The 10,100-nt window shown below is 29.3% G+C and overlaps 1 protein-coding gene across 1 annotated transcript; it reads left to right on the top strand.

The window, feature by feature from the left end:
* Positions 1-397: 397 nt before the first annotated feature.
* Positions 398-1,147, top strand: LOC140885010 (zinc-finger homeodomain protein 2-like). Its single transcript, XM_073291924.1, has one exon. The coding sequence runs from the start codon at positions 398-400 to the stop codon at positions 1,145-1,147; it is 750 nt and encodes a 249-aa protein (XP_073148025.1).
* Positions 1,148-10,100: the final 8,953 nt, after the last annotated feature.

The raw sequence follows: 10,100 nt of genomic DNA, 5'->3' as shown, positions 1-10,100 counted from the left end.
GTTAGAATAACTATCAGATATACATTGTTACAGTTTTTACCTTTAAAGAATTGACTGTCATTACCCGCACCATACACTATATTAATCAAACTAATAGTAGTAATTGGATTAGTAAAAGCCTAAATCAAAGGAAAAGATACCATCTATCGTTAACCCCATAGATTATTACTTAGTTTATAATCAACTTGTTCAACTCTTGACCTTATTTAGCTCATGATGTTTTTAATGTAGAATTAAGAAATAGATAATAAAAAAAAACAAATATTTGAAGCATCATCATAAGAATCTGTCACTAATTGCAACTTGCAACTTTGGTTTCAACCCCATATATCGGAGAGACTGCGAAAACGCGATCGTTTCGACCCGTCGCGCAGGATCTCCATTTTCAGCCCTAGCTATGCAAACCCTAGATCAGCTCCTGTATGAAGAAAACCCTCCCCAAGATCCAGATCCAACCGCCGCGAAAGCCGGTGGTGGATCAAGTTCGAGGGCACCATCACGACCACCTCCGCCGTGGGAGTCGCGGCCGCAACCTCTAGAACCGGAAGCTTCCAGAACTTTCCACGGCGGCGCATCGATCACGCACTACAGAGAATGCCTCAAGAATCATGCTGCAAGCACGGGGAACCATGCAGTGGATGGATGCAGAGAATTCATGCCCAGTGGAGGAGAGGGAACCCAAGAATCCGTCAAATGCGCAGCCTGCGACTGCCACCGGAACTTCCACCGGAAAGAGATTGTAGGCGAGACGGAGACGGAGACGGAGCCGGAGCCGTTTCATTTCCTAGCACTCCCAACTACGGCGGCTCCTCCTCCTCACCACCAGCTACGTTTCGCCACCCCCGTCGCGCCCACAGCGGCGAATTTCGCGCCAGAATCATCCAGCGAGTATCTAGACATGTTCCAATATTCCAGTTCAGGAGGACATGCATCGATGCGAGTTTCCCCTTCAGGATCAAAGAAGCGATTCAGGACTAAATTCAATCAGAAACAGAAGGATATGATGCATGAATTCGCGACCAAACTCGGCTGGAGGATTCAAAACGAAGATCATGATGAGGAAGTGCTCAAGTTCTGCAATGAAATTGGGGTGAAAAGGCAAGTGTTTAAGGTATGGATGCACAACAACAAGAAGAGACACAACTAAGGCAAGAATAATTTGCTCAACAATGTGAATATATATCAAATTATATTATATGATTAATTAGTACTATTATATATATTATAAAGTTTCAGGTTTGTGTCCCATCATATAATATATGGAACAAAAATTGAAGATTTATAATATATAGAAAAAAAATATCAATGTTCACGCCATAGTTTGATAAATCACTTCCAATTTGGACTTACATGGTAGCATCCCAGGTGAACACACTCCAAAAATGGCTGAAGCATATTGCGAATTCGGGAATACCAAGTTGGCTCAAATGTTTGCATGTTCATCACATAACGGTGAAATCTGATGAACAAGTGGTGGTCATTTGGGCTTTAAATGATTCAATATCGGAATTTTCAAGTTTTGGATTAATTATTATTGACGAATATTGCAAAATTTTAGCTTTGGATTTACTGAATTGTAGTTTAGCTTTTGTATGAAGATCGGTGAATCAGGCCGCTCACGAATTGAAAACGGTCATTACTCCCTTTATGTCTGATTACCTAAGATAAACTCATCCCTCATTTCGGATGTAATTGTACAAGACTAGCTCGATTTAATAATATATAGCAAAACTTCTCGTGAGACGGTCTCACGAGTTAATTTGGTGAGACTGGTCTCTTATTTGTAAATATGAGTAGGATTGACTCATCTCGCGAATAAAGATCGGTGAGACCATCTCACAAGAGACTCACTCATTAATAATATATTCATTTAATATTATTTAAAATAAATATATAAATCACACCGGCATCTGATCAAAGAAATTCTGAGGTGAAACACAAGTGGTATGTATGCCCAATTAAATGATATCACAACATGAATATAATTAGTATCATTTTAGTATAATATATATTATTTTGGATTTTAAAAAAACAAGATTTTTTTTTGTTATTTTTTGCACCGACAAATACATGTATCCCTTTTCGAGTAATAAAGAATGACTTCGACTGGATAATGCTTGAATACAGTCTGGCTTATTTGAGTAGCTAGGAAGGTGCTTTAATATATCTACACCAGATAATTAATTTCAAACTCTGTATAATGATGAATTTCAAATACACTCAAGATATAGATATGTATTTATAAATAGATTTCAAATACACCCATGATGTATGTAATTTGAAACTCGGCGCTCAAATATCCTTCCCCAAATTAATCACTCCAAACGCTCGTTATAGGAAACTTTAAGCTGTCTATATATGATTTCATGGCATTATTAATTAATAGTTAGGAGGGCATGACTTATAATCTGTAAGCAATTAAATATTAATGATTCTAAAATTTCATATTTTCGTTTATATGAATGAACGACATGTCAGACAATTGAATGTCTATAGTCCTTTCTAGGGTTTTTGTAAGAGGATAAATTTATTTATTTATCATTCAGTTATATGACTGTAAATGAATGATACCTATTTATCCTACTTTTTAGAGTTTAGTAAATTTATCTCCTTTCATTTGTATGTCCTTGGCAGCCTTTTAAAAGGTGTTAGACTTAAAAATCCCACTCAAAAATCGTTGTACAGAAGATAATTGTACTAAAATTTCCCACTCATGATCAGTATATTGCATTTTTTTTCAAAAGGAATTATAGATATTATAGTTTTCAAAATCCAGCCCAATTATTTTTATAGCAATTTCATGTTAAATATTGATAATATTTTTATTTTAAAATAATATATCGCATAAGTTTCTAATAATGAATTATTGAATTTGAATCATTTTACATCTTTCTATGACTTTTTTTAATAAGTTTTTGTGAGACAGTATCACGAATATATATTTGTGAAACGGATCGATCCGATCCATATTTATAATAAAAAATAACAATTTTGACATAAAAAATAATATCTTTTTCATCGGTTGAATCGAATAGGAAGTCTGTCTCACAAAATTGACCCTTGAACCGTCTCATATGAATTTGTGTTATTGTTTTGGAATAACAACATTTTTAGTAGTACTGTTAATTTTTTGAATTTTTTTTTGGTCATGTTACGATAAATATTCATTTATAGTCATGTAACTTATATATTATATTCATTTTTAATCCTTTAAATTATATTTTTTTCATTTCGATACCGATAAAAAGGTATCAAAAATGAAAACAACTAAAAGTTAAAGGACCAAAAATGAAAATGATATACATGCAAGTTATATTACTAAAAATGAAAATTCACTATAACATGACCAAAAATGAAAAAATAAAATGTAAGTTACATGACTGAATATACAAATTCATCGTTAACAAAACCAAAGTGAAAAAAAAAGTTCAAATAATGGGAAAAAATGTATTTGTCCTTTTTTTTATGCGAACATTTTATAAAAATAATTATTATAACAATTTTTTTTTTGTATATTAATTTAAAAAATATGACAAAATAAATATATGTATATTGCAAAGGACGTACGACGATAAGTTGAGAGATCAAGGGTCTGAATCTCATATTGTTTGGTACTTAGAGATCAAAACACTCAGTTACTTGACCAATCAATTGTGATTGCATTTGGTTCATGTTTGCGAACTCTGAAAACTGTGAAGTGAACACTACATTAATGATCAATCTGTAAGCTATTAGATATATAGAGGTATATATATTGCGAGAATCCGGAGATTTGATAATCGGGTTTTACCATTTTTGACCAACAAACTCCCTTATGTAATAAAGATTTGAACATCTAATCGATATTTTCTCGTGGTTTAGTTCAACCTCTTTTAAGGATAATCTAACCTAGTTGCAAAACGGGAGGAGCCCAACTTAATTATATTTGTCGGAAAACCCATATATCGTCATCAATAGGACATCAACAAATCATACTCGAAAATATTCAAAAAAAATCAAAATCAAATGAAAAACTAACCAATTAAATATTCCTCACGAATTCAGATGGGAAGGAAACCTAAAATTTATTATAGGGTAATTATATTTTTTTTAAAAAAACACGATTTAATATTTTAATGAATAATATACATGTATATTAATTGCTGGTGAAGTTGTAAAGGAGACAAAGGCTATGTATGGTCTTTATATTATCTGCGAGGCCCAATCCAAACAACTTTAGGCTACTAGTACCTAGTGTGTTCAACTTGCAATTGATTATGCATGTATGTAAAGTGTAAACCTATATTTTTCAATGTAATTTATTATTTTCTATACTATCTGTATTTCTATACTTATTATATTATTAAGTTGGGAGAAATATATCTTTTAATCCTGTTACGGTAAATTTTCAATTTAATCTTGTAAGTTGTATAGTTTTTATTTTTATCATTTAACTTGTATTTGATTTTATTTTCGATCCTTTGTAACCTACAAACACAATAAACTCTGATAAAAAAAAATAGAAAATGAAAATGACATACAATTTAAATGACAAAAAATAAAAACAACATACAAATTACATGACTAGAATAGAAAATTCATCATAAAAAGACCAAAACTGAAAAAAAAAAAAATATGCAAATTACAGGACAGAACATACCATTTCACCGTTAATAGGACAAAAATGTAAAAAAGTGCAAATAACAGAACCAAAAATATAGTTCTCCCTATTAATTTTGAGACACCTCAAGTAACGAAATTTGATGTCATGGTCAGTTTTTTGATAAACCAAAAATCCATTTTTCTCAAATTACAAAATATTATATTTTTCTTTGATAAAAAAATTCATTGAGTATGTTCTAGTAAATTTTATCTTATTTATATCTATTATAATAAAATATCTTTATCTATATTTTTTGAATTTTTTAATTAAATAATCATATTACTCTTATAACATATGAAAATATTATAATTTTTTTTAAAAAAATTTGAATTTTAAAATAATATCTCGAATTTTAAAAAAAAATTGATACCAAATAATTTTAATTGAATACACTCATCGCATGCGAAGGAACACTAGTAGTTATTATTATTGTTATTGTAGGAAACAAATTGAAAACATATCACGGTATTAAACAAATCTAAGTCCAAACAATGTATATCGGAATTTGAATCCTACCAGAGTGCAAAAATTGTTTAATTGGTGAATTTAGCATTTAGTTTCAAAACGGTACACATGCAATAAACGTTTCCAAGATTCCGATCGAAGCTAGCTTAAACGTCTATTTTTCGAGAGATTTGCTAGAGAAACTCAATGGATATCACGAGGCGATTCAAATAAAGGTTCTTTTTTATTTTTGAGATCTTTTTGAGAATATGATTTTTTTAAAACATATCGAAAAATTTTGTGATATGATTTTGCGGGTCAATTTTGTGTGACAGATATCTTATTTGAATTGATCCATTGAAAATATATATTTTTATGTCAAAAATAATATTTTTTATTATAGATATGGATCAGTCGATCTGTCTCACAAATATAAATACGTGAGACGCAATTCACAAAAAAACCTATTGTATGAAGTAAACTTGTATGACACAACAATATCTAAATCATTGCAAGATTTTCGAAATCTTACATCATATACAACATCATGTAATGTTAGAACATCATAGAGAATGGAAATATTCTTTAAAAAATTTAAAATATTCCAGTCGTTTCAAATCCTTTCCATCGAAAACATGTACAAAATAAAAACTCTAAAATAATAATAATAAAAAAAAGATAAGATATTAATTAATATATGATGGTGCATGTTCTTTGACTTGCTTCTGTGAAAAAAGTTCGATGAGCAGGCCCTGCTTACAGCCTTTTGTCTATTCATGTTGCACCACACCCCTAAACTATTTGTATTATTTTAACCCTAAATTTTAGGGCAATTTGCCAAATATGAGGGCCAACTTCTCAGCAATAAGCTCCAAATTCTGTTATTTTATTTATGATTCATCTCCCATGGAATCAAATCCCGACAACAAAATTTAATCTTTTCTTTTTTTGGTGTCATAAATAGTATTTTTAGCTCAAATGGACGATGAAATTCATGTTGATGTGGATATTGTTGACTACATGATCTTGATGAAACATTGGCACAAATAGAGTCTCTTCTACCACTAACAATTTTTTATCCATGTTGGAACTCTATGTCTTTATGAACAAATTAAATATTATGAGATGTGATATGCAAACGGATGAAAACTGCTTAGATACTAGTCGTTGAAGCACATATGACGTGTAAGTGATCAAAATAATTATTATTAACATCAAATAAATTATAATGAGGGTTTTTTTTCCACTAAATTAAGTTATGGTTCATATCATATATATTCAAATTTTGGTTTTGATAAACTAACTTCTAATTTTTGGTTATTTTGATTCAAGTTTAGACGTAGTATCTGACAGCTGGACAATTTTTTATATCAGATCAGTATTTTTTGATGAAACATTTGTACTTAAACTAAAATAACCAAACATTAAAAGTTTTAGTGTAACGAAATCCAACAATGAAAACTTATTTAGTGGGGCAAAAAACTATTTTCTTTTATTAAAATGATGTTTTTTTCGAATATAATAAAACTCCTTTGTCGTGGCGGATTTTGCATGAAATCTTAAACCCGTCTCGATCGATTAATTATAATTTGATTGACTTAACCATAGGAATGTCTGTCGATAGTCCATCAAGAGAATTTTGTGAAAGACAAACAATCCGATCCCATGTGATTAATTATCAAATATAAATGTTTCTACATGATTTAGGAGTCATTAATAATGCTGCCACATAAGACAATTTTCAATATTAATTATACAAATATTATGCAAATATATTATATATCCTATAAATTTAGGAGTCATTAAAATCGATTTTTCTAACAATATTATGCAAATATATTATGTATCCTATAAATTTTCATCGAATTATTATTGGATTTATGTCTTATTTATTATCATATCTAATTATGCAATATTAATGAAACTTTAATTTCACTTGTTGTACATGTGTTATCTGTATTCCAACCAATATGTTAGGTTTTTCCAAGATTTCATCAAGCATGATTCATGAATAACTAGCTAGTAACTAAACGAGAACAATGTGGTGGGGCTATCAATTATCATAAAATGAAATTGATCGAATCTAAAATCAACATGGTGGTGGGTGGATTCATAAGCCTAAATATTTTTGTGGGGTTCTATAAGGCTTATCGGTTAGGTAAATAGTATGTTCTTTGTCCTTGAAAACAAAGAATTGAGAAGGACATCAACATAAATACAATAATATATATGTACATAATACTGTAGAATCGAGTGTTTGTTTGTTGTTTTTATCAAAAGTTATAGTTGGTGTAATCGTATAATTCAAATTTTTTAAATCATATAATAGCTCAAGTATCATGTTTCAATTGCTTTTTTAGTCAGGACAATTATTGCACCTAAATATAATATAATAAATTTAAAACAAAATTGGAAAATATAAGATCTCAAAAGGGTTTGAGAAAAAATTTGCCTTTAAAATAGAGGAAATATCCATTGAATCGGATCCAAGAGACATGCCCATATGCAGGTGATGGGGACTTATTTCAACTCGATTATATCATATATATTTCAACCGTGTATATTATTATCTATATTTTGTATTATATTCCATATTATTAAATTCTCCATTATTGCTCAAGCGACACTTGATGATAATTTGAAATTAAGTATTCTGAAAAGACTATGGCCTCTAAATCTTTCTTGGCATATTTCACTATCAACCTAAAGTGATCTTGTCCCTCTCCCTTCCATTTCAATTATTTCGAGATCGAATATAAAGGTAGCACACGAAATGGTTCGAATTTTATTGTTAAATTTATTTATTATTTTGATTTTTCTCCTATTTTGTTAAAAAAAAAATTGACACCTATTTTGTTAAAACTTAATGTAACTAGCTCAATAATTTGGAGTAGATTTGGAACAGATTTTTCACATAAATTTTTGAGAAAATAATATTTTTGGTCCAATTATAACTTGTCAACTTTTGGGTTTTAGTAGTCCATTAAGTTTTTAGAGTTTTGTTTTGATACAATAAATTTTAATTTTTGATTTTTTTTATTCAATTATATTGCTGAATTAAAACCTAAACTAGAAAAATTAGTGATATACTAACAAAAGAAAACTATTTTTTAAATCCTATAATTTTGTCACTTTGCGATTTTTTTTTATAGAATTTCAATTTTATATATTCTTGCATTTTCTTTTTTTTTTTTTACAACTTTAGTAATTTTTCATCAAGAGTGTTACGTGACACTAAACAACTCAGTCTTGCAATGATTTCACATCAACATCACACACGTCAAAAAATTTTCAAATCAAATAACAGAAATAGTGGACTAAAATTGAAATTTGAAAGCATAGAATATCAACTTCGTAAATAAGCAAACGCATATGACCAAAAAATTTATTTTTTTCTTCAAAAAAAAAAAATTATTTTCCCTAAATTCCTATACCAATCATATAGTGGTGAAATAATTTTAATGAACAAAATGTATAAATAGGAACTGATATTATTATTTTATAAATATATGAAATTTGTTGCTTCTCCCTCTCCTTATCCACTATATCACATGTCTATGTCTTCAAGTTCAACATATAATATTAATATATATTGGTGCTGGTCCAAAAGATTTTACTGTGTAAGAATTGAAATTTATTTCGTTTGATAGCTCATTTGAATTTATTAATATTCCCTTGCACCCGTAAACAACATAGCATGTGGAATCTTGCCATCCCTCTTGTTATTTTTACAATTTTTTAATGTATGGTGTGTGTATGCACTATATAAATATCAATATACTTAATTAATCTTGAATATTCACCGATCAATTATATGGACCAACTGTTTGTTTTAGACTAAAATAAACTAAATCTTGTAATATTACAAATTTTTTTATGAAATCGTCCGACCGATCTCACTCATATTGTGTCAAAAATATTACTCCTAACTACTTGTATAGATTGAGTGGAACAGTCTCAAAGAGGTCTACTCATATAATAATATATAAAATATTCGATTTAGTTATTAACCAAATTTTAAGAACCACACTTGCACTTCTGACTTACCAGCAAATCCATTACTAGATTATCATGAGTAAAGCTCACTAAGAAAAATATATATATGCTAATGAGGTCTTGGCTTAGTGGTCAAGACTGAGGTTCTGAGACCAAGAGGTCTCAGGTTCGATTTTCGCTATTGTATTTGTGGGTTAGTTTTATAATTTATTTAGGTTGATTTAGTTACTTTAATTTCTTTGCTCGAGATAAACAAGTTTCGAGTCCATACTTAAGTCTCGTTATTTGTGTGCGGGCAATTTTAATTTTTTAGTATTATAATTTGATGTAATTTGATATCTGATGTACTTGTATTTAAAAAAACATATATATATATATATATAAGTAATTGTTTAATCAATGATCATGTGCTCGATTTTTCTTAATTAATATTTTTTTGAACGAGTCTGTCACACAATATTTATTCAGGTGTAATTTAGTACTTGACTAACACGATTTGTAGTTTACTGCTTTAGTCCATGAGTTTATTCAGAACACGCCATAGATCATAGTAACTGCAAACCCTCACGTCATGTACAAACATAGAGAATTCGTCAAATAATGACTTAAAAAATTGTTGATGTGATTATATTTATTATTTTTAAATCTAAATTATTTTGATCGGAGTAAGTTCTTATACTCCATTTTTCACTACTTACACTCCATTTTATGGAGAAGTAAGAATGATTTTATTCATAAAAAGTAGTGTACAATATAACACGTACAAGTCTGAGTGTGAATAACATTATTTTTAAATGAAAAAACTGCAATTTTGGTCTTTTATGTATGTCACTTTGCGATTTCGGTCTTGTATGTTTTCATATTTCAGTTTTAATCCTGCATGTTTTGATTTTTGGCAATTTCATTCATTTTTATTCGAAAATGATTACGTGACACTATACACGTTAACTCCACATCAGCACTGTATTAGTGACACATCAGCGCCACATCAGAAAAAAGACTAAAATTGTCAAAAAAA

The sequence above is a fragment of the Henckelia pumila genome, chromosome 2, assembly GCF_033568475.1.
Source record: "Henckelia pumila isolate YLH828 chromosome 2, ASM3356847v2, whole genome shotgun sequence".
Classification (NCBI taxonomy): domain Eukaryota; kingdom Viridiplantae; phylum Streptophyta; class Magnoliopsida; order Lamiales; family Gesneriaceae; genus Henckelia; species Henckelia pumila.
This window is presented reverse-complemented; position numbering and strand designations above follow the sequence as displayed.